Source organism: Chiloscyllium plagiosum, unplaced genomic scaffold (assembly GCF_037043375.1).
Source record: "Chiloscyllium plagiosum isolate Xiang-an unplaced genomic scaffold, Cpla_swu_hap1 HiC_scaffold_5, whole genome shotgun sequence".
NCBI lineage: Eukaryota > Metazoa > Chordata > Chondrichthyes > Orectolobiformes > Hemiscylliidae > Chiloscyllium > Chiloscyllium plagiosum.
The window spans coordinates 96,636,768-96,663,217 of NW_028270143.1; the positions used below are offsets into that span (position 1 = coordinate 96,636,768).

Genomic DNA, 26,450 nt, shown 5'->3' on the forward strand with positions numbered 1-26,450 from the left:
TCACTCGGGACACATTACCACCCTTCCTGCCTTCTGTGTCATCGCTAACTGCTCTTCCATCCACTTCTGTCATTCTCAGCCCCTCCCTTTATCTTATTGCAGGAAACACTGTCCCACAACCAGGTGAGGGCTAAAACCTGCAGGCAGGAGAGGACGGAGTCACAGACATAAAAGTGCTCACAAATTAATGAAGAAAATACTTGAATTGGCCAGAGGAGAATGCGGCTGTTCATGTGGGGAGTGGAGACCCCAAAGGGCAGCAAAGCTGCTTCCCCAATATGCCAGTGTGATCTCATCGTTAATCTGCACATCTCTTACATAACTAATCTCCTTTTATGTTGACACTAGCAGCACCCAGCAAACCTTCATCCTGAGGAAACTTACACCAGAGACACTCAGCTCCACCTCCAACTTCACGTCTGAGGAAGAAGCCATAGACCCCCGAGAGGTAGCACTGGCAAGGCTTTCTTTTGCAGCATGCTCCTGCTCAGAGACTTCCAACTTGGGGTGGTTTCACTTCCTAGATTAGAATCATGGACCCAATCTGGTGAGCACTTGCCCACTACATCCTCCAGAACTGGCCAAGGAAGAAGTGCCCTGGTCTCTTTCACTCACAGAACGGTCAGGAACCAGACACCCACTCAGTTCCAGGCAGAAGGCAATCCCACAGTGTTGGCCATTAATGACTTTGTCAAATTGCACAGAGAAGCACAGGAACATCTATTAGGTTTGTCAGAGACTTTGACAGTAATCTTGAGAGGATGAAGTATGTACCTTGGGAAAAAAATAACCGGGTCCACAAGTCTTTTGCACTAAGTAGGGTCTGCCCAGTACATCAGCAACAGAAGGTTACTCAATGAAAGGAAGTTCAAAACCAGCTCATACATCCTGGAAGGGGCTTTTGTGATAGTGCAAACTTCAGAATTTTAAGAACTGTTCATAGATTGAAAGAATCAGCAATAACTCTGTCTGGAATAAACTGTGAAAGGCCAAGGACAAACTTATACAGGAATTGAAAGCAATTAACTATCCCTGGGAAAAGAAGGAGTCAAGGTTACATAAACAAAACTGTTTTAACAACTGCTTGATAACTAGCTGCCTAATGCCACAAGGACAAATGATTGCCCCGTAGAAGAAGTTAATTACAGGAAACTCCTGCCTTCAAACAGACGGTCAATGCCAAGTGTGATAAGCAACAGGGAAGTTACTTCTGATAATAAGACAAGCTGCAGACTTGATGGTTCCAGAGGAGTCATCAATATTGTGTTAAAAATCATGCAACACCAGATTATAGACAAACAGGTTTAATTGGAAGCACTAGCTTTCTGAGCGCTGCTCCTTCATCAGTTGGTCGAAGAAAATTCAGTAACAATATGGGCCTGTAGGAAGTGCAATCCTCTGGGGCTTTTCCTTTCTTGAGAATAAGCGAAATATTTGCTTCTCTCAGAGAGGATGGGAGGTTGTGCTGACTGTATGACTGGTTGTACATATTCAACAGTGGCCCAGTCAGCATGTCTATAAACCCCTTGTAAAACTCACTTTGAAGTCCATCTGGGCTGGGTGCTTTACCACTCTGGAGCTGCCTCACCACCTCCTGTATTTCCTGGATTGTCAGGGGGACATTCAGAAAGGACGCCTGGTCTGAAGTTACACCTGGAAGGTCCAGGGTCTTAAAAAGGATTCCATCTTTATCAGTCTGTTCTCACAGCCCTCCGACCAGTACAGCTCAGAGTAAAACTTCCTACATGCTGCATTAGTCTTTATGGCATTGAAAGTAAGAGTACAAGCACTCTCTCTGATGGATGTGATAGATTGGGGGGCATTCTTCTTTCTGGCCAGGTACACTAGATATCTACCCAGTTTATCACCGTACTCAAATAACCTCTGTTTCATAAAGGAGATTTCCCTCCTTGCTGTCTGTGTGAGCGCAGCATTGAAAGTATCCCTAAGGGCTGTAATCCGCTGTAATTTGGTTCCAGTATTGAGTACAGGAGTTGGGAGGTCATGTTGCGACTGTACAGGACATTGGTTTGTCAAAGTATGCTCCCTTGGCTGCCTTCAGCCGGGCCTCGAGCAAACGCTGCTGCTCTCCCCTCTGCCGCTTCCGGATCGCAGAGTAAGAAATAGTCAAACCCCGTGCATAGGCCTTGGCAGTCTCCCAGAGCACTGACAGATTATTATCCATCCCCAAAATTAATGTCCCAAAAAATTTTAAATTCCAGTGAAAAATACTCTACAAACTTGCTATCCTTCAAGAGGAAAGGGTCCATGTGTCAGTGCCGCGAGCCTGTCCTGTTACCACCAGCCTTGACCTCCATGTACACTGCCACATGATCGAAAATGGCTATGTTCCCTATTCTGCAAGTCAGCACCGAATTCAAAAAGATCAATGGGGGCAAAACATGTCAATCCTGATACAGCACTTATGTAGCTTAGAGAAAAAGGTGAAATCCCTACCATCAGGGTGAAGACACTTCCACAAATCCACCAACCCCAGCTCCTTGTTCAGGTCCAACAACTGCCTGGATTGTGGGGATATACTTGCAACAACAAAGAACAAAGAAAATTTACAGCCCAGGAACATGCCTTTCAACCCTCCAAGCCTGTGCCGATCTAAATTCACTGTCAAACCTATCGCCCAATTCCTAAGGATCTGTATCCATCTGCTGAATCTTAGGAGGACTTATACACTTAATGGTAAGGTCTTAGTCTTGCTGAACAAAGTGCAGGTTCATAGCTCCTTGAAAGTGGAGTTGCAGGTAGATAGGATGGTGAAGAAGGCGTTTTGTATGCTTGCCTTTATTGGTCAGAGTATTGAGTACAGGACTTGGGAGGTCATGTTGCGGCTGTACAGGACATTGGTTAGGCCACTGTTGGAATATTGTGTGCAATTTTGGACTCCCTCCTACTGAATAGATGTTGTGAAATTTGAAAGGGTTCAGAAAAGATTTACAAGGATGTTGGCAGGGTTGGCAGATTTGAGCTATAGGGAGAGGTTGAATAGGGAGAGGCTGTTTTCCCTGGAGCATCGGAGGTTGAGAGGTGACCTTATGGAGACATATAAACTCATGAGGGGCATGGATAGGGTAAATAGACAAAGCCTTTTCCCTGGGGTTGGGGAATCCAGAACTAGAGGACATAGGTTTAGAGTGAGAGGGGAAAGATATAAAAGAGACCTAAGGGGTAACTTTTTCACGCAGAGGGTGATACATGTATGGAATGAGCTTCCAGAGGAAGTGGTGGAGGCTGGTACAATTGCAACATTTAAAAGGCATCTGGATGGGTACATGAATAGGAAGGGTTTAGAGGGATATGAGCTGGGTGCTGGCAGGTGAGACTTGATTGGGCTGGGATATCTGGTCGGCATATATGAGTTGGACCGAAGGGTTTGTTTCCCTGGTGTACATATCTATGACTCTATAAATCTACTCATACATCTGTCCAGATGCATCTTAAATGAATCTACCGTGCCTGCCTCTACTACCTCTGCTGGCACCACATTCCAGGCACCTACCACCCTCTGTGTAAAGTACTTGCCATGTGTATCCCCCTTAAACCTTTCACCTCTCACTTTGAATGCGTGACCTCTTGTTATTGAATCCCTCAGCCTGGGCAAAAGCCTATCTCTATCCATCCTGTCTATACCCTTCATGATTTTGTAGACCTCAATCAGGTTCCCCCCTCAACCTCCTTTTTTCTAACGAAAACAATCCTAACCTACTCAATCTCACTTCATACCTAGCACCTTCCATATCAGGCAACATCCTCATAAACTATCTCTACACCCTCCCCATCGACCAGAACAGTACACAGTATTCTAAATGCGGCCGAATCAAAGTCTTATACAATTTTAACATGACTTGCCAGTTCTTATACTCAATGCCCCATCTGATGAAGACAACCATACCATTTAGCTTCTTGGCCACTCTATCCACCTGTGCAGCCACCTTCAGGGTACAATGGATTTGAACTCCCAGATTTCTCTGCTCATCAACTTTTCCCAAGTCTCTTCTGTTTACAGTATAGTTGGCTCGAGAATTAGACTTCCCAAAATGCATCACCTCACATTTGCCCAGATTGAACTCCATCTGCCACTTCTCTGCCCAACTCTCCAGCCTGTCTATATTCTCTTGCATTCTTTGACAGTTCCCTATTCTTTCTGCTACTCCACCAATCTCCGTATCATCTGCAAACTTACTGATCATACCACCAATGCCCTCTTCTAGATCATTTATGTATATTACAAACAACAGTGACCCCAACACTCGTCCCTGTGGAACACCACTGCTCACCTTTCTCCATTTCGAGAAACTCCCTTCAACTACTACTCTCTGTCTCCTGTTGCTCAACCAGTTCTTTATCCACCTAGCTAGAACACCCTGCACACCACACCCTGCACACCCTGCACACCACGGGGAGAATGCGGGTAAGTGGAGTTGAAATGCTCATCAGCCATGATTGAATGGCAGAGTGGACTCGATGGGCCGAATGGCCTTACTTCCGCTCCTATGTCTTATGGTCTTATGGTCTTACCATGTGACTTCACTTTCTCCATTAGTCTACCATGAGGAACCTTATCAATCGCCTTACTAAAGTCCATGTATATGACATCTACAGCCCTTCCTTCATCATTCAACTTGGTCACTTCCTCAAATAACTCTATTACGTTGGTAAGGCACAACCTCCGCCACACAAAACCATGTTTTATCAGGCTCACTGGTCTGTAGTTATCTGGAATATCCCTACTACCCTTCTTGGACAGGTGGACAACATGAGCAACCCTCCAGTCCCCCGGCACCTCACCTGTATTTAAGGATGCTACAAAGTTATCTGTCAGGGCCCCAGCTATTTCTTCTCTCACCTCCCTCAGCAACCAGGGATCGGTCCCATCTGGTCCTGGGGATTTGTCCACCTCAATATCCTTTAGCCTACCAATACATCCTCCCTTCTTATATCAATGTGATCTAGAGTAAGCAAACTTCTATCTCTAATCTCAACATTCATCATGTCCCTTTCCTCAGTGATGCAAAGTAACCACTAAGAATCTCACCCATTTGCTCAGGCTCGACTCACAACCTTCCTTGCTTATCCTCTCATCGACCAACCCTTTCTCTAGTTACCCTCTTGCTTCTATATATGAATAAAGGCCTTGGGATTCTCCTTAATCCTACTTGCTAAAGTTATTTCATGACCCCTTATAGCCCGCTTGATTCCTCACTGAAGATTGGTCCTATTCTCCCGATACTCCTCCAAAGCCTGATCTGTTCTTAGCTGCCTGGACCTTATGTATGCTTCCCTTTTCCTCCTGGCTAGTCACACATTTTATCATCCATGGTTCACGAATCTTGCCTTTCCTATCCCATGTTTTCAAAGGAACATGCCTATCCTGCACTATCTTCAACCTAACTTTGAAAGCCTCCCACATATCAACATTACCCACAATACTCCTTGCATTAAAGCATATGCACTTCAGACCACCAGTTCCTTTGCATTCATCTTCTCTCTGCCTACTCTTCTCCTTGGTAATGCTGACTTCATGATCCTGTTCCTTACAGTCTGTATTTCTACCTCACTGTCTAATAGTCTTCTCTTCAGGTTCCCAGCCACCTACCATATTAGTTTAAACCCTCCCCAACAGCAGTAGCAAAAACTCCCCCAAAGACATTAGTTTCAGTCTAGTTCAGGCGTAGGCCATCCAATTTATAAAAGGCCCACCTTCCCCAGAACCGGTCCAAATGTCCCACAAATCTGAACCCCTCCCTTCTACACAACCCCTCAAGCCACGTGTACGTCCTGCCTATTCTTTCATTTCTACCCTGGCTAGCGTGTGGCATTGGTAGCAATCCCAAGATCACTACCTATGAGGTCCTCCTCTTAAACTTCTCTCCTAGCTCCCTGAATTCTGCTTTCAGGACCTCATCTCATTTCTTACTTATATCATTGGTGTCTATACATTGGCTGGCTGTTCACCCTCTCCATTCAGAATGCTCTGCAGCCAATCAGTGGCATCCCTGACTCAAGCACCTGGGAGGCAACATACCATCCAGGGGTCTTGTCTTAGTCCACAGAACTACCTTTCTACTCCCTTTACAATAGAATCTCTCACCCTACTGAACAGCAGAGCCCGCCACGGTGCCATGATTCTGGCAACTGCTGCCCTGCCCGAGTGAGCTATCTCCTCCAACAGTATTCAAAATGGTATACATGTTTTGGAGTGAGATGACCGCAGAGAACACCTGCACTGCCTTCCGACTCTTTCTCTGCCTTTTGGTGACCCATTCACTGTCTACCTAGCAATTCTAATCTGCGGTGTGACCAACTCACTAAACGTGGCCTCAGCATCGCAGATGCTCCACAATGAGTCCATCCGTAGCTCCAGAGCCATCATGTGGACAAACAAGAGCTGCAGCTGGACACACTTCTTGCAAGTGTAAGAGTCAGGAATGTCAGCCACGTCCCTGAGCTCCCACATCAAGCAAAATGCACTTGCCATGGATCTGAGGTCCCCTGCCATTATAAGCCTTAGCTTTATATCAACTACCTAATAACAAACACTTAAATATATAAAAGAAAAGACAAAACCCTTACCTTACAGAGTCCTTTTCTTCTGGTTAGAGGAAGGGGTGAAGTGGGAGGGAGATAATACATGTGTTGTATCTTGGGTTTAGCCGCTGCCCAAATATATACTATGTTCTTACCTTTCCAGCAAGCTCCTGGTCCCAACGTCACCTCCACTCTGCCTCCCACTGCTCCTGGACAGGAAAAAGGCTGTGGGCTTCGAAGATAAGTATTTATACTGTTCACTTACCTTTCTGGCAAGTTCCTGGTCCCAGCGTCATCTCCACTCTGTCTCCCGCTGCTTCCGGACAGGAAAAAGCCCCCTAAGCATTCTGTCCACTTTGGGGTCAATAAGTTGGTTAAAGTTATAATTGTATGATGCACTCCAAGGACCATCAACCTGGAAAGTGCATCCATTAAAAATTTGAGGGTATGTGCCGGGGGCAATATACATTCAAAATCCAATACTACTCACCATGTATTAACGCTTTAAAAATCATAAACAGTTCATATTCATCTTAATTTGGTCTAACAGTTGAAAGAGGAGATTCTTCTGAATGAGTACAGCAACTCCTCTACTTTCCAAATTAAAGGCTGAGAAAAACAGCCGTTTGAACCCTCCTTGCTGTAACGTTAAGTGCTCCTTATCGGTTAGATGTGTTTCCTGCAACAAGACTATATCGACCCTTTCTCTCCTAAGGTTTCAAAGTATCTTTTTCCTCTTAATTGGTGAATGACTCCCCTTAATGTTCCAAGTGCACCATTTAAATGAATGGTTAGCCATAGCTGTCCGAGACATCTGTGACCCCCCAGGAGGAAGAACCCCACTCAGTGCACTGAGTGGAAACAGTAAACAGTTCATATAAATTTAAAAATACAACTGCCAAAACTACCCAATCAAAACATCTAACAACTACTTCTATAACACACCAACATATAATACAAATGAAAGGAGACTTTCCCCCTTTCCCACAGGGGGCGCTCATACTACCCATTAACCCCTCCATGGCTCCTTCTACCTGAAGCTGTGCTCCAGCCCCAGACAACACAGAGAAAGAAAAAGTTACATGCATCTTATTAGAAGAAAGTTAAAAATGGGCATTCAACCTGTCCTACCCATACTTTAATCCGAGGCAGTCCTGGCAGAGAAACTGCTACCAATCCCCTCCATCCCATACCAAGGGAGAGAAATGAAAAGGAAATGATGAGGCAAAAAAAGAAGGATAACAGGAAGGGAGAGAGAAGAGGAAGAAAAAGAAAATACAATTAGGCCTCCCATATATATTAAAAGAAACACCAACAACCAGGTAAACCAGACAAACTACAAAGTAAACATTATTGCCCATATTATTCGAGCCAGCCAGTCTATTTTAAAATATTCAGGAAGTCCTTTGCCATTTCCGGTGAAGCAAAATTGAACGTGGATCCTCCGTGACTGAAAAGTAATAATGCTGGATATCTTATAGAGTACTGGATATTCAAGTCCCACAGCCGTCTTTTTACCTCATCAAACGCCTTCCCTCTTGTGAATCACGACAAGAGAAAACTTTTGCAAAAGGATAATTCATGACCCTTTGTGTATAAGTGCTGTGGATCCTTCCCTAGTGTTCTCGGGGCTTCCAACATCATTTGTTTATCTCTATAATGCTGGATTCGTCCCGGGTGGGGGTGCTGGTCCAATCCGGGCCTGCGCACTGCGACCCGGTGGGCCCACTCGACCTGCACCCACCCTACCTCGACGTCCAGCTTCAAAACCTGCAGGAGCCTCCTCCTGTTCCGGCAGCCCCACCAGCCGGATATTCTTCCGACAGCCTCGATTTTCAAGGTCATCGACATGCTCTTCCAAAACCTGTACCTATCTTTCCAAGGCTTGGACCAGACCCCCAAGGATTCTGCCGTGGTTTCAAAAGCCACGGTCAGCTGCCTCACCTCCATAACATACTGCCCGAGACACTAAATCTCCTGGTCATGCTTCGGCAGCTTGACCGAGATCAGATTGAGCATGGTCCAGGTCTCCGCCATTGCTGAATCGATCTTCTCTCAGTGTTTAAAAACTCTGAGACCAGGCTCTGCTCCATAGGTAAGTCTCCTGGGGCGATTGCGGACCCCGACACTGGGGAATTTTGTAGAAAACATTTATATTGCAGATTTTAACAATCTCAGTACACCCCAAAGTATTCTACAGCTAACAAATTACATTCAGCCCAACATTTTTTAGATCAGAGTGGTGCTGGGAAAGCACAGCAGGTCAGGCAGCATCTGAGGAGCAGGAAAATCGACGTTTCAGGAAAAAGCTCTTCATCAGGAATAGAGGCAGGAAGCCTCCAGGGTGGAGAGATAAATTCAACCCAACAGATGACTCAAAGCTGAAGTGTAAATGAGGTTCCAGTAGCTATTTAACAATTTGATAATTGTGTAGTTTAATACCAAAATTACAGGATTTCTTAACAGACACAGAACCTTTCCAATGAATTTTAGAAAGTTGATTCTGAAGTGTAGAAGGTCTGACAATTGCATTATGTGCTTTAATCTGTTTCTTTTATTTTTCATTTTCTCAAACGGCAAAATCTTGAAATGCTGTTTAAAATGCAAAGTGAAGTCCGATAGCATCTCGTACAATTGCATCTCAGTAACTGAAGACATTTTACCAAACCATCAGAAATCTTATCATCAACTCTATAGTTGTTTAACTTGAGATGTTAGATTTATAAATACCAATTTCGACATCTTCAAATACAAAGTGCACATCTGCAGTGAAATCACACTCTGAAGCTATGATTTGCTTTTTGCATTGTTTAATTTGCTTTGGCAGGCATAACATGGGGACTAGTGCCACACCCCCTGAGGCACTATACATGAGTTAATAGCTACTTCTAATGAGATGTTTCCTCTGTTACACAAAGCCTTGATAAGACAAACTGTGTTTCAAATTGCAAAATATAAGATACCATGCTTTGTCTCAAGTTTAAAATCACACCACACCGGGGTTATAGTCCAACAGGTTTATTTGGAAGCACTAGCTTTCAGAGCGCTGCTCCTTCATCAGGTGGTTATGGAGTATTGAAGATTTTCACGCCATAAAAACTGACTTAAATGCTCCCATAGGCAAGCACGAGCCTCTGAAATGCAGATAGTAAAGGTTTAAAGTTCACGTTTTAACAGGTACATAATGCACAGATGTGTTGGTATTTTCTTTGGACTTTGAGTTCTGACAAAATGCAGGGGGCTGTGGTGGGGAAATGAATGTTGCGAGATCCAGGAAAAAGGTAAATCTGGAAACATCACTACAGCTTATTTATGATCAATTTTGGTTATGACTGAATTTATAAAATTAATTGACATTTTTAATCACATCATGCTGTAGAGCCAATAAAATCCATGCAAGTATTGTGAATATTCAAGTAAGTTATTTATTTGTCAAAACTAAATTATTTGTGTTTTAACAATACCAGGATAATATTGTTCCAACAGATGTATACTGCCAGATTTCCTCACTAATGTTTCGTTTTCTTCAGATGGATTTGAAAACTAACCTCGGCACAGCGATTGTTTGTTGCTGGATGTGGCTGGGTCTAGTTCACTCAGGTAACACCTTCTAAACAAATAAGGTTTAATCCCTGCACATTTAACACACATGGCTGATTCACACAGTGTCACACTCTTGCCTCTAAATCAGGTTAAAAAAAAACACCAAAGCCAAACCCAAGCCCATGATTAAGATTGGTAGCTTTCACATGGCATTGTAGGATATGCAGTCTTTCAGATGTGATGTAGATTAAATTGCAGTCAAAGAGTGTGGTGCTAGAAAAGCACAGCTGGTCATGCAGCATCAGAGGGGCAGGAGAATTGATGTTTCGGGCATAAGCTGATGAAGGGTTTATGCTCAAAACGTCGACTCTCCTGCTCCTCGGATGCTCCTGACCGGCTGTGCTTTTCCAGCCCACACTCTTCGATTCTGATCTTTAGCATCTGCAGTCCTCACGTTTTCCTAGATTAAATTGCAGTCTGGATGCTCTTTGAAGTAAGAACAGAGACAGCTTTTTGGTGTCAGTACCAGCAATATCCTTGATCTGATAAAATCAAAAAGATTTGTTAGTTCCATTGTAGGTACTGGGACTTCACAGAACCACAGAACAGAAGGAGGCCTTTCAGCCATGTCTGGGGTGACTTTGCAGCGATAAGTTATCTAGTACGACTCCCCTGCCTTCTATCTATAGCCCTGTATATTCATTCCTTCCAGATAGCAAATCATTTCCATTTTGGGTGTCTTAATTGAGTCTGTCTCTATCACAATCTCAGGCAACATATTCCAGGTCCTAATCTCTCACTGTAAAATATATCTTTTTCCCGAATGTCACCATTATTTCTTCTGTCAATGATCACTTGTGTTCTCAATTCTTCCACTAATGGGAACAATATTTTCCCTATCTGGTCCAAATCCATTATGATTTTTATTATGTCCCCTTAATCTGCTATTTCTCCAAGGACAGTATCCCAACCTCTCTGATCTATCTACTTAGCTGAAGCAGACTTACTTTGAATCTGTATTAGTAATAAAGTGGCTGTGTAGTGTTTTAATAAGGTGGTATAGAAATTAATTATCAGAAAACAAACTTGTTTTTATTCCTCTGGATTTCCCTTTGAGCTTCACTCCTTATTTCCCCTCTGTTAAAGTTGGTAATGTGACGAGATTACAACATATTGTGGGTTCCACCAGAGGGGGCCATGTCTCAGCCTAAGAGGAAGATTTTGAAAATTAAAATAAAATCTTGAGGGTTTGCTGAGGGCACAGAAAAGGACTTTCCAAAGGTGAATCCCGATACCCCACTTATCCAGGCACCAACAGCACTATTTTCCGTGCCTGACAGATTAGATTACCCTTTAATGCTTTGCTAGTGACGCTGAGAGCGAACAGAGACGTTACTGAGTGCTTTTTTGCCTGAGCCAGTATATTTACAGGGTCACTGACACAGATCACATTGGTTATAAGTAGTGGGATCATTGACCTGTGGAGTTTAGTCCCAAGGTAATTACAATGTACAATTTAAGACATACCTGATCATATCCAGTTCACAGGAATTTAATTAATCTATTCTGGTTTAAATTATGAATTTTGGACATATCTTCTCGCCAAGTTAAGTATTTGATTTGCATCTTTTCTGGCATTAATTACTACAGATATATTACAGTGGTCTTCCATTTTTTATTACAGATGGCAGGGTGTGTTTAGAAGCCAATGCAGAATCATGTGAGGAATGTATACAAGCTGGACAAAATTGCGGATGGTGTTCACAAGCTGTAAGTTAGCAATGTTTGAAATAGAAGGCAGTTCCACCTGCTGCTGATGGCTGGATTTTTCCAATTTATAAAGAACACTAAGGCTGTGGATGATAACATTGCTTTCAGAAGCACAAATATCCCATGTCATAAACTCCACTGCTACAAACAGTTACAATCCGAGGTCAGACTGCCTACGTTTTGTCATCATCTGACTGGGACCTACAAGTATGAGATCCCACTAACGTACCATTAGAGTAAGGAGGTGTTAGAGTAACTGTGGTTGAGCATTCTGCAGAACGAATTACATAGCAGAGGTGGTCAAGAGAGATTCCATAGATTTTTTTTAGCAACCCCTCAGCCAGTACTGAAACTGTGGGTTATCAAAACTTATTGAAACTTTGAATCCTCTACAAACAATTCCAATTCTTCACTTCTGAAGACCTCATTTGAGAGCATCCTTAAAAGCCACTCCATCACAGACTACCTCAATGATTGCTCACATCCTCATAGTTTGCTGTCCTTTCCTGGGACCACACTCCCTTAGATTCTAGAGCTGCCCTCTAGCCCCTAATTAGTGGCACAATTTCAGCTTGTCCACAGCTAGCTTCACCAAGCTGGTATTGCCCCTGGGTGTGGAGCACAGTTAGCATTGGGACTTCAGCATTGTTGGACCACAGCTGAGCAAGAAAAAGTGAATTATAGACTGACTATAATTGGAAACTTGAGTTAAAGTGGAAATTTAGTGTGAAGGTGGGGGGCTGAGCTAGGGTTTACTGCAGGAAATATGCATTCCAGAGTAAGAAGTAAGTGGGAGAGGATAAAAAGTGAGGATCAAGTGGTTGTCTTACAGTGAGTCCAGCAGTGGAGTGGCATACCAAACCCATTGGTGAATAGGGTTGGCGAAGATTTCAAGTTGTTGAAGTGAAAGTCAGGTCTTCAATTTGTTTAGGATTCCAGTGTTTTTTTCCCTTCTTACGAAAATGACTCGAGTATTAGATTGATCCTGGTGAATTTTTATTTCTCTTTAGTTAATAAAAACAATATGTCAGCACAGTGTGGTGTAAAAACCAGGGAATCTTGAGTAACTAATATATAAGCTGAATCAAGTATGAGAGTGATGGCAGGATAGGTGACGTGTCATTGCTGCAACATGTGGAAGCTACTGAACTCCAGCATGATTCAGAGCGAACACATCTGCAGTAAGTGTGTGCAGCTCAAGGATCTTTGGACCTGAGTAGTGGAGCTGGAGTCTGACTTTCAGACATTATGTCACACTAGGGAAGGGGAAAGATACCTGGGCATTTGCTCCATAAAGAGGTCATACTTCTCAGACTAAGTACTTTTAAATCGGTCTGTGATCAGGGACAGGAGGGTGTGGTGAGGCAGGTCTGAGGGCCTGGGGGTTCAAATTGAGGACCCTCCACCCCTGCAATTATCCAACAGTTACAAGCTTCTTACAAGCTGTGTGGGCGAGAGTAGGCACTGCAGGGAGGGTGACTATGGCCCTTTGTTACAGGGAGCCATTCAAGTGGGGGAAGGAAATAGGAAAGTAGTTGAGGTAGGGGGCAGTGTGATAAGAGGAAATAGGTAGTGTTCTCTGCAGTCATGAGCAGGAGTCCCGAAGTCTGTTTTGCCTGCCTGGTACCAGTGTTAAGGATAGCTCCTTGGGGCTGTGGAAGAACTCAGAGAGGGAGGTGAGAGAGAGAACCAGTAGCTGTTGTCCATGATGGTACCAACAGCTTAGGAAGGACAAGAAAGAAGGTTTTGCTGAAAGATGTTGAACAGTTAAGACGTAAATTGAAAAGCAGAACCTCCAAGATAATCTCAGGATTACTACTGAGCCACAAACAAACTGGCGTAGGGTAAATAAAGTTGTGGAGTCAAATGTGTGGCTCAGAGATTGATTTGGGTGGAATGGGTTTTAGCTTTTGGAGCACTGGCATCAAAACTGGATTAGAAAGGGGTACTTCTGGTAGGATGGGCTTCACTTGAACTCTAAGAATTGGGACAGAAGTAGACCAATAGACCTGAAGCTTGCTCTGTCATTCAACAAGATCATGGCTGATCTGTTTGAGCTTTGGATTCCATATGAGAATTTTTCTTTATAGTGGGAACATACTTATACTACATTTTCTGAAATATATATAATATGCTCCTCAGCCCCATTTTCCTGCCTTCTCTCCATAACCTTTCAACCCATTACCAATTTAAAAATCTGTCCAACTCCTCCTTAAATTTACTCACTGTCCCACTTTGGGTAGCGAATTCCACAGATTCACAACCTAGAAGAAAAGGGCTCCACAGGGTGGTCACACTTACTTCAAATGCTTATTGATCTGTAACCCAGCCTTGTATGCCAGTTCCTTCAGATGGTTTAGCTTTCATTCCCACATAGTTGCCTTTATTTAGGTTTGAAATACTAGACTCAGCCTCAGTCTTCTCTCTTTCAAACTACTTATAAAATTTAATCAGGTTGTGGTCACTGTTATTTTAGTGGTGCTTTTACTTTGAGATCATTCATTAATCCTGTCACATTAAACAGGATACCAAGCTTAATATCACCTGCTCTCTGCTCAGTTCTAATATGTGTTGCTTTAAAGAAATTATTTGCAAAGCATTCTAAAATCTCCTCATCCAGGCTGCTATAGCCAATCTGATTTTTCTAGTTCATATGTAGATTAAAATCATCCATGATTATTGTCAACTCTTTTCCACAGGCACCTACTATTTCCTCATGTATACTTTATCCTGTATTGCAGTTCCTGTTAAGGGGCCTGTAGACAACTCCCACTACTGACTTTTTTCCCCTACTATTTGTTATATCCCCCAAAACAATTCCACATCCTGCTCTGAACTAAGATCATCTCTAACTGTTTTACAAATGCCAGCCTTGATTGACAGTGCTACCCATCCACCTTTACCTAGCGTCCTATTCTTCTTGCATGTCATATACCTTTCAATATTGAGGACCCACTCATGGTTATTCTATGGCCATGTTTCCATAATGGTAATTGGCTCATATTTATCTTCTCAGTGGGTGTTATTAATTTGTTAACTTTGCTATGAATTATACACACATTCAGATGGCTTTTAGTTTGTCTTTTTGTTATCTTTCATTAGTTGTATACTCCTTGCTTTTTCCTCTCTCTTTGTCTCTTTCTATCATTCTCTGACCTTCATTTCCCATATTACCAGTTTCTCCTCTTACCTTGTCTCTAATATTTGATATACTTCATCTTTCCACACCTAATTTTCTATCCTTATTTAATTTGCAACCTCTCTACCTCCTTCATTATGCAGTTCACAAGAACACTGTTCTAACATGGTTCAAGTGTAGATCATTCCATTTCCCCAATACTGCTCCTATTGGTCACAAACCAGTACCCACTTCTCCAACACATGAACTTGAGCCACATATTCAGCTTTCTCATTTTATGTACCCCCGTGCCAATCTGCATGCACCTCAAGTAATACTTTGGAGAATATAACCTTTGAGATTCTGTTTTTACATTTGGTGCCTATCTGCTCATACTTTATATGCAGAACCTCTTGCCTATGTCTTGCTATGTTGTTGGTACCCACATGGGCTATGGTGACTGGATTCGCAGTCTCTCGCTGCAAGTTCCTTTGTAGCTCTGTGTAGACAAACCCTGGCACTGGGCAGAGAACACTGCCATTTGGGCTCTCTCACTTTGCTATAGAGAACAGTGTCAATCCTCCTCACTCTACTGTCCCCATAACAACGCCATTCCTGGTTGTTCACACCACTTGAATGTCTCCCTGTACCACAGCGTCATGGTCAGTTAGCTCACCCACGCTATAACGCCTTTGCTCATCCAAACTCACTGAGAGAGCCTCAATCCTATTGGACGACAGCAAAGTTTGACACTCCTGCACTCCTGCCTTCTGAGTCACATTATCTGCCAGACTCATAGCCACAACATCATGTCCCTATTATAAGTGGCATTACTGTACCCAGTACTAAGAACCCAAGGGACCTTGCCCCATTCTCTGATCTGTAGTTAAGCCTCTGGTCTGTAGACTTTGAGCTGGAGCTGCATGGACTTAAAGCATTTATTGCAAATGGGTTTACCCAGGATCACAATGGTGTCCCAGAGCTCCTACATGCTGCAGTTTTGACGCACTACCTGAGCAGCCAAACTTAGTGAGTTTTAATTCATCATTTAATTCCATTATTCACTTATTTACGTCATTTTAAAATAAATTTTATTAGGTTGTCACCAATTTGTGTACTATGTTGAAATTGAAGAATAGAAACGACCTTAGCAGTGATCAGGGACTCACTGAACAGCTAGTTCCTTTCTTTGTAGGTGAACAATAATGCATCTATCCTGTAAGAGAGAGGAAAGTGGGTCAGTGAAGGTGATGCAGTCTGCTTTGGCGAATTACTTGTTAGAATGGAATCGCCACCAGTGTGTGTAGCCCGTGAGAGGCTTGGAGCAGTGTGAAGTGTATGAGGATGAGGTGAAGCACATCAATGAGGTCTAATCCATAGAGATGGCTGACGGTGAGCGGTAGGGGTCTGGCATTTTGAGCAGTACTGACGCTAATGGTGCAGTTGATAGGATATAGCATTTGATGATGTATTAACTATTGTTGACTACTCTTCAGGGAGCATAAAGTGTCTTGCAGCACTACATTCAGGTTCTTATAACTTGACATTCATAGTTAACTGTTCCAATCGCCTTTTGACCATCCTTCTGGAAGCTCTCCTGTGGATACAGGATATCTCTCCTTTTGCATCCTCTGATGAGGCCACCAAGAATTGAAAAAAATTTGTAGTTCACTTTTTCCAGGAATGCTTTCCCAGATCAGATTCTGCAATATCACAACTCCCGGTACGTCCTTCAGCCACTATGTACCTCCACTGGAAGAAGCACAGTCCAGCTTTAAGCAGTGCTAGTCACTCACAATATCCACCCAGTACTGATATATCCAGCCAATGAACAGGACAGTGCAAGCTACCTGGATGCAGAGATCAGTCGAATATCTAAGCAACATCTAGTTGGCGTGTGCTACAATCATGCATTGTGTTTTCTGTGGTTAAGGCATATACAGAGCAAAGCATAGATTCATAATGACACTACCAGAAAGACAGAGACATCAGCTAAAGTAAAATGCCTCAATGTTTGAGTTAGAGAAGATGCATGACTGTAGGGAAAGAGCAGGATCATGTGATTAATTTTGGACTTCTCTCAATAAAAACCTGCACAGACATTTGTTGGGTGGATTGGCTGCCTTTGTACTGTAAAACATTGTATGGCTCTTGGAAAATCTGAATAGCTTTACTGCTAAAAAAGCAAATTAACTTATCCAGTCTGTCCTGTTTTATAGGAATTCTTGAGGCATGGGGTACTACCAATGGCACGCTGTGATGATATTGAATCATTAAAAAGAAGAGGATGTCCAATGGAACATATTGAAAATCCTAAAGGTTCTGTGAGAATTATTAGTGATAAAAATCTGACTGGTGTGGAAAATGGGAAGAAAGTGAATTCCGAGGATGTAAGCCAGATTCAAACACAGAAGCTTATTGTGAAATTACGACCAGGTACATCAAATTACAGGAAAGCCCAGTGAAAGCTTTCGATCAAACATAATTATTCACAGATTGTTGTGTAAGACTTTATAGTTACCATTGTCTATGCAGCATCAATAATTCTCAATCTTAAATATATATAATATGCAAACTCACTTCTATAAGCATGCTGTTAAATATAGTCTTGTGGTAAGTTCTACTCAAAATGTTGATCACTCTTCCTCATGCTGATGCTGTAGCACTTTATCTTCTTATTCAGGATTTCCAGTATTTCTCTCCCATTACAATTTCTGCCTTTTTTGTTTGTTTTTAACATTTTCTCAATGTTATAGCCTAACATTAATCTTTGCAGTACTGTACATGTTTTATTTGAATTGATGCCATCAATGACTTCTTTAGTTAGTCAAAGATTGCTCTCACAGCATAAAGCAATTTTTTCTCCATACATTACTTCAGCATTAGAAAATATCTCCTTAAATATCTCCCCTACTTTTCTATCACCTTCCCTGTACCCGATTTTCCCATTCTACGTTCTATAATTCTGTAATCTGGTCTGCGCTAATAATTACACTAGTAATCATTTAAACTCAGTGCTGTACATCTCTATGACTCTATAAAAATGCACAGGATCCTTTTTATGTGGTCAAAAGGAATTTGTACAAATATTGCACCTTTTCCAGAAAGATTGTCATGGAGACAGCTAGTCTATGCTACATCCTTGTGTTAATGCTGTGGCCAATCAGAATCTACCTGCCTGGCTGAGAATTAAACTTGACGGGTAATTGTTCTTGCTAAATCTCCATGCCAATGAGGGTCAAACCAATCAGCATCCTCTTGTCATGCTGTATTAAATAGTGTCCCTTTATTCAGCTGTAGCTCTGTTCAGTGCAAATTGAAAAGTTTCACTTACTTGTCATCTTTAAGCAATGTTTGAGTTCCATTTCATTTGAGTCAACTGTAACTTCAAACACATATCATTGCCTTCGTTTATGTTTGAGACACTAATTTCAGACTCATGTTTCTCACCATGTAACTAAAATTGAAATTCTACAATGTTAAGATCAGTTTTACTGAGAAGATCCTTTACTCTGAGGTCATTAATCAATCCTGTCTCATTAAACATTACCAGATCTAAAATAATCTGTCCCCTTGGTGGCGTCAGAATGGATTGATCTATGACATAGGCTGTGAATTCATCTTCTAGGCTTTCTTTTGCCAACTTTTGGGCGGTACGGTGGCATAGTGGTTAGCACTGCTGCCTCACAGCGCCCGAGACCCGGGTTCAATTCCTGCCTCAGGTGACTGTATGTGTGGAGTTTGCATGTTCTCCCTGTGTTTGCGTGGGTTTCCTCCGGGTGCTCCAGTTTCCTCCCACAATCCAAAGATGTGCAGGTCAGGTGAATTGGCCATGCTAAATTGCCCGTAGTGTTAGGTAATGGGTAAATGTAGGGGTATGGGTGGGTTGCGGTTCGGAGGGTCGGTGTGGACTTATTGGGCTGAAGGGCCTGTTTCCACACTGTAATGTAATCTAACCTAATCACATTCTCCACGTGTCTGCGTAGGTTACTTTCATGTACGCCGGTTTCCTTCTACAATCCAAAGATGCACACTTTGAGTGAATTGGTTATGCTAAATTGCCCATAGTGTTCAGGGATGTGTAGGTTAGGTGCATTCATCAGGGGTAAATGTAGAGTAATAGGGAATAGGTTTGGGTGGGATACTCTTCTAAGGGTCAGTGTGGACTTGTTGGGCCAAATGACCTGTTTCCATACTGCAAGTATTCCCTTCTAACTTGAATCACCAATTCATGAAGATTACTGCTCTTAATTATTGCTCTTACTATTGTCTACAGGTATGAACAGTTGCACCTTGTTCCCACTAAACCAAACTTCTCTTCCCATTTTCAAACTTTAAAAACCAACCCTGTTGGCAGGTGTTAGAACAGGTCCCATGACCTTTTCAATGTTCCATTTTATCCTGCATTAAATAGACATTATGAAAAAAAAATAAACTTTGAATTTGGAACACCAGCCCTATCCTGCCCCATTTCACAGTTGTCAAAGACGTGAAATGGACTTGATTTACTAATGTATAGACTGACTTACTTGCCAATAATTAATGCGCAACAATGATAACTTCAGTATTGCTCGCTTTTTACATAATGAAACCTCAACACTGCACAGTGGGCTTTCAGCAGGATTCCTTCCACCAAGAAAAGACTGCTCTTACCTATCTTAGAATACCGAGGGAAGACAACCAGATAGTGCAAAACACCCTTTCATTCTTAGTGAGACAATACTATGGCTTTAAGAGGTGACAGAGGGTCTGTTCTTGTGAGGCCATGGGTTTATTTTTAAAGAGGTGGAATCAAGCTCCCACAGAATCAGGAATTTAGTTTAACTTTCAGTAGCTACAGCGAAGCTCTTGAGTTTTCTTCATCTCTCTTTCTCTCAGTATTTTCTATTGGTCTTCTTTCTTCCTGGACAGGAGAAACGATGCATGTGAGACAATCTATTTGACTGAGTTTGTGTTTGCCAAGGGTGTGTTTATGGGATGTTACTATATTGGAACAGCTATTCAGCAGTAGGTAACATATATATATTCCTGTTAATTATTTCAATAGAGTTACAGGTAAGCTTTTATTAAATTCTTATTTTGTCCATATTTTAACTATAGTGTAAAAATAAATTGTGTTTTGCTTCCAGCCTGGTAGATTGACCAATTGAATTGCATTTGGAACACACTGCCTTTGAATTCACATGTTTACTTGCTGATTTCTGCTGGATTAAGGAGTCTCTCAGCATTAATGATCTTGTAAATTTTTTCTTTTGCATGAAGGATATGTGCATAGTCAGTGTTTATTACCCATCCCTAATTGCCCTTGGGAAGGTACAGGTTTTGTTGAACCTCTGAAATGTTTGCAATAAACACATTCCCACAGTGCTGTTAGAAAGGGTCTTTCAGGATGTTAACTGATTAACATCAAAGGAACCGTGCTACAGTTAAAATCAGAATGTTGTGTGGCTTAGAGGGAACTCGCAGTGGGAGGTGTTCCCATGCATTTGCTGCTTTGGTCTTTCTGGATGATAGAAGTTATGGGGAAAGATACAATCAAAGCAGTGCATCTTGTAGATAGCTCTTGTATATTTCATATTTGTGATTTCATAACATACAAATTTTTTGTGACTTTTCAGGTGAGCCTCAAACCTTCTCACTGCAGTTTCAGAGAGCTGAAGACTATCCCATTGATCTTTACTACCTTGTGGACCTCTCCCTTTCTCAGCAGGATGACTTAGAAAACATGAAAAGGCTAGGAATTGAGCTGGAGAGAAAATTGCAGAAGACAACTACTGATTTCAGGATTGGTAATGAAAGCCTTAAACCTTTCTTTCCTGATCTGGATCCTTGAAGTTGTATAAAACACCACAATAGACAGCATAAGAATTGTAAGATAAGACTAGACTGCTTTCTCCCCCTCAGAAAAGTTGACTTTGGCAAAATAAGTTTCATGTCACAGCCCTGAATTTATTGTAAACCTGATCAAGCTTTTTACCTTTAGAGCTTAGGAGACTGAGGGGGGATCTTGTAGAAGTGTGTAAGATCCTGAGAGGCATGGATGGGGTGAATGCACTCAGTCTTTTTTCCAGGGTGGGGGAACTAGAGGGCATCAGTTTAAGGTTAGAGGGGAAACAATAATAGAGAACCTGAGGGGCAACTTTTTTACACAGAAGGTGGTATTTGAGGTGGATACATTAGCAACATTTAAAAGGCATTTGGACATATATATGGACAGAAAAGGTTTGAAAGGATATGGGTCAAGTGCAGGAAAATGAAGTTAAGGTGGACGGACATTTTGGTTGGCATGGACCAGTTTGGGCCAAAGGGCCTGTCTCCGTGCTGCAGGATTCTATGACTCTCTCTGAGCAACATTTTTCATTGCATCTTTTTTTAAAATTAGCCTTCTCTACTTTACTTATCTTGGCTCAAGTAACATTTCCTTATCAGTGAATGGGTTTTCTTTTAGGGCTTGGTATCTTGCAGAAAAATTCTTGTACAGCTGGAGAAATCTGTGGAAGTCAATTCAGTTTCAAGAATGTTCTATCACTGACCTCTGATGGGGCTAGATTCAATACACTCCTCAACAGTCAGACTTTCACTGCAAGTCAGAATTCTTCAGAAGATGGTACTGATGCTATAATGCAAGCTGTGGTCTGTGGGGTGAGTGGAAATACTTCAAAGTTTAAATATCAATGCCTCTTTAATCTAAATGTGGGTGTTTCTATTATGTCAGGAAAAGACTCTTCGGCCCATTGAGTCTGTACTAGTCAACCACGACAGACTAACTATTTTCATCCCATTCAGCCAGCATTTCATTTCCATGTACTAAGGCAGCATAGGAGCTGCCATTCCCACCGTTAGCTGAATATAATTCTGAATATCCTCGCCTTGAAGGCAGAGAAGCTTTCTTTCTCAGCACAGCAAGAACCTCTTCTTCCTAATAATTGTGTATCCCTGTACCTCTTTTCAAATAAGCTTCAATTTTCGACAGAGTCTTGCATTCAGCTTCACCCTCCTGATGAAAAATTGCAATAGAAAGCAATCCGTGATCTGTGTGTTTCAGCCAGAAGCTGAAATCTCAATTTGGAAATCATGAGAGCACAGTCTATGACTTTAATCACAGACTGAATGCCAGTGATATGTCGTACAGTAGGACTAATCGGTCAAATCAATCACCATGGGGAATGTCACTGGACTAGGAAGTTTGAGGCTGAAGCAGTTTGAGAGCTGGATTTAGCAACGGTGACAATGGAACTATTGTTTTTTTTTACTATTCAGTCTTGGAATGTGGGCATTGCTGTCTAGGCCAGTATTTATCACCCAGAGGGCAGCTAAGAGTCAACCACATTGCGGTAGGTCTGGAGTTACATCTAGGTCAGGCCAGGTAAGGATGGCAGTTTCCTGAACCAGATGGGTTTTTCCTGACTATCAGCAATAGTTTAATTCCTTAAGTCAGGGGAATTATTAATTGATTCCTAAATCTTAATTCCAGATTTTTATTGGATTAGAACTTCACCACCTGTCATGGTGGGACAAGACCAAACATGACCTGTGTCTCTGGATTAATAGTCTAGTGATAATACAGCTAGATTAATGTCATACAAATGTCATACCTTGTCATACAAAATCATTTGGTTCGCTTAGAGCCTTTAAGGAGGACTAGTGTTGTCTTTCCTCAGTCTGTGCTAGATCTGACCCACAGAATTGTGAGTGACTCTTAACTGCCCACTGAAATAGCCCAGCACGTCACTTAGCTCAAGGGAACCTGGGAGTGGGCAACAAATACTGGCTTAACACCCGAACCCTGTAACAACACCAAGAAAAGCTGCACTGGGCAGACGAGAACTAACCATAATAGCATCATGATAATAATATCAGAAATGTACCAAACAACTCGACCTGTAATATCATTAACTGTGCAGCTGAAAAAGATAAATTAGCAAGGTTAGCTAACTTCTCATGCTAATAGGAGCCAATAAGCCTGGCACACTGAGGAATGCCCAATATTCAGTTGCAAATTTGATAACAAAGTAAATGAAGTCGAGTTTAAATGTGGAAAAGGATTGTTTACAGTACAGATTTCTGCTGTACAGATGGGGTTGGATTTCACTTGGGGGATACATAAAGTGCACTGTTTGATCGCCCATGCACAGAGTGGTGCACCCACTGAGATCTTGTAACCTGTGGCGATTGCTGCTGACTGCATGTGGCGAGAGAGTGTGCTAACTGATCTCTGTTACTGTGTAGGTGGGTGGGTGGGGAGGTTTGTGTTACCAGAGGAACACACTTGCTGCGTAGGCCAAGATGCCAGCATGTATCTGTGGTGTTTACGAGGTGACCATTTTTTGCCCACGGTGAATGCGTGTCCATGAGTTTGAGGCAATGACATTACTAACATCATGTCTGCAAATTGCAGAGTCGCAGCCTATTGGCCCTGGGCCTCCCAATATATGACATCCTTACCAAGCAGCAAAGTTACAGGAACAAGAGCAGAAATCACTTCAGAACCTCAGCAGCTCTGGCAGCATCTGTGAAGCAAAAGCAGAGTTAACATTACAGAAATTCTAAAGAAGGGTCACTGAACCTGGATTGACTCTGCTTTCTCTCCACAGATGCTGCCAGACCTGCTGAGTTTCTCCTGCAATTTCTGCTCTTGTTTCAGATTTCCAGCAAGTGCAGTTTTTTTTGCTTTTATCAAAGTTACAGGGCTGTGATTCTTCAAGGAGAGAGGCTTGGAGTGGCAGAACTGGAATTATATACCTATGTCGGTGAGTCCAGAACTAGAGGGCATAGGTTTAGGGTGAGAGGGGAAAAATATAAAAGAGACCTAAGGGGCAACTTTTTCACACAGAGGGTGGTACGTGTATGGAATGAGCTGCCAGAGGAAGTGGTGGAGGCTGGTACAATTGCTACATTTAAAAGGCATTTGGACGGGTATATGAATAAGAAAGGTTTGGATGGATATGGGCCAGATGCTGGCAGGTGGGACTAGATTGTGTTGGGATATCTGGTCGGCATGGACAGGTTGGACCAAAGGATCTGTTTCCATGCTTTACATCTCTATGACTGTTACTCCATCTGCCCAAGAAAAGATCCTAATCTGATCTTGATCAGGCTCCTGGAGTCCTTTTGCTCCATTACCTGTGAAATTGTTCACAGTGTGTTTGGTCCAGCAGCCAACCACTTCCCACCAAAGATGGCAATCAGTGTTGTAGAAGCAAAACACTGGAAATGTTGACTATCTTGCAATACATACCATTCTTTCAGAGACTTCTCACACAAAAGCAGTTAGATCAGTGTGTCAGGTAGCATACAGGAGAGCTCAGCTGGGTAGCAAGCTGATCACCAAACAATATCCGAAGCAGACCTTTCAGCCTGACAGACAGAGGCCCTCCAATACACAAGCAGTTATCACAAGGCTTGTTACTATCAAGAAATGCCTAATAAAGCGTTATTCTCCGATAACCTTTCATTGATGTTTTTTAAAATGCATAAACCAGACATCCTCAATTCTTCCCATTCAAGCTGACAAAATGATTAAATATAATATGCTTGTAACACTTACTGGTGGAGCTGCTTGACGCTTACACTAGACAAGGCTTCAGCCATTTCATGGTTTACGGATAGTCCTGATGTGTCTCAGTCCCCGATTTTGTAGAGGAGCTTTAAGCACATGGTGCCAGATGACTGTTGAGTACTTGCCAGGAAAACTTTCCAATGGTGGACTTACTTAAGACAAATGTTCACATGGAGACACAAAAAAAAACACTTCAGGGGCATCCTGTAGGTTTCACTGAAGCATTGAACTTCTCCCCTGCTACATGGCAAAACCTTGCATAAGATTTCTCTGTGTGTTGCGGTCTCATCAGCTATCTCTTAGGATCTGAACAAATTCCCATTGGCCAGCAGGAAATGTAAGCTTTACGAGTCCAGAGCTGCCAGAAACTCTTCTGTACAAACAATGTGTATCCAACATACAGCATATCACACTGTGGCCAAATTGGACTGGTTAGCTATTTTTGAACACATCACAGTTGAAATTTAACTCAGTGAATTCTATATGAAGTTGTGGTCATCCTTGACTATGAATGATGAACAGAAATTCTGAAAATAACCATTGGGGGTTCACAGAGCATTGATCTCTGTGCTATAATGAGTCTATTGTCTGAATCAAGTTGGAAATCACATGACAACAGGTTTATTTGAAATCACAAGCTTATGGAGTGTAGCCCCTTCATCAGGTGTAGTCCACACTACAAAGGGACAACACCCTAAAAGCTTATGATTTCAAATAAACCTGTTGGACCATAACCCAGTGTCATGTGATTTCTGTCTTTGTCCACCCCAGTCCAACACTGACACCTTCACATCACGTGAAAATCACACAACACCAGGTTAAGGTCTAACAGGTTTATTTGAAAGCACTAGCTTTCGGAGTGCTGCTTCCTCATCAGGTAACTAATGGGGCAGGATCATGTGACACAGTCATCAGATCATGAGTCAGGTTAGAGTCGAGAGTTTGGTGCTGGGAAAGCACAGCAGGTCAGGCAGCATCTGAAGAGCAGAAGAATCGACATTTCAGGGCATAAGCCCTTCATCAGGAATCAAGTTAGACTACAATTATAGCAGACTCAAGATTAGCGGTGCTGGAAAAGCATAGCAGGTCAGGCAGCATCCAAGAAGCAGGAAAATCGACGTTTTGGGCAAAAGCCCTGCCTCATTCCTGATGAAGAGCTTTTGCCCAAAACGTCGATTTTCCTGCTGACCTGCTGTGTTTTCCAGCACCACTAATCTTGACTCTGATCTCCAGCATCCGCAGTCCTCACTTTCGCCTACCAATTATAGCACCCATTTAAAATATTGCTGGTCACATCTCTGGTCTTAATAGGACTATAAGATGAGTGACCCCATTTTGATGTTGTTAACACCAGAAGAAATGAGTCAAAAATAAACGTTCAAGTTTCCTATAGTGTTAGGAAAGATCTTGCTGTATTAACAATGAATCAGGTTATTGGGGATGTCATTCTGGGAAGTGGTATTTTGTATTCATTATCAAAACCTTTTTGATATTCAGCAGGAGAATAAGTCGGCAATCATTTTATTGAAGCTGCATTGGGATTTATTCTGACATTTGAAGCAAGTTCCCACTTGATTGATGTTGATTTGAGAGAATTAATGTGCTTGAAGCAGTGTTAAAGGTGCTCGGTGACAGCTGTCTTTAGGAATGTTCCCAAGAAGCTGAGGAAGGTGATGGCTGTGTGTTTTCTCAAAATCCTTAAGTTCAACTGGAGTTTTGAAACAGTGATGGGTGGATCAAGGTCTCTAAATGACCTCTTGATCCAACATCTGTAGTGTGCATCAGCTGTTCTGCGTGTTGGAATTATTCTCATTGATGTTGATCTCATTTGGCCCTGATCCCGAGGCTGTCAAATCTTTACTTGAACAACAATGTTATAGCAATTGTGTTTAGAAATAAACCACAGCAAAACCTGAG

The 26,450-nt window shown here is 42.3% G+C and overlaps 1 protein-coding gene across 5 annotated transcripts in view; it reads left to right on the forward strand.

Annotated features, from left to right (window-relative positions):
* The window catches only part of LOC122550083 (integrin beta-1-like), a 101,307-nt gene that overhangs the window by 14,564 nt on the left and 60,293 nt on the right, over positions 1-26,450 (forward strand). For 3 of the 5 annotated variants that reach the window (XM_043690612.2, XM_043690614.2, XM_043690617.2), the window contains exons 2-6: positions 10,074-10,143; positions 11,771-11,856; positions 17,194-17,410; positions 20,593-20,763; positions 21,423-21,616. In XM_043690612.2, coding sequence (XP_043546547.1) covers positions 10,074-10,143; positions 11,771-11,856; positions 17,194-17,410; positions 20,593-20,763; positions 21,423-21,616 — 738 coding nt within the window. Of the gene's footprint in view, positions 1-6,706; positions 6,788-6,863; positions 8,639-10,073; positions 10,144-11,770; positions 11,857-17,193; positions 17,411-20,592; positions 20,764-21,422; positions 21,617-26,450 lie in introns of those variants that run through there. The other 2 variants (XM_043690615.2, XM_087987523.1) reach the window with 2 other exon arrangements.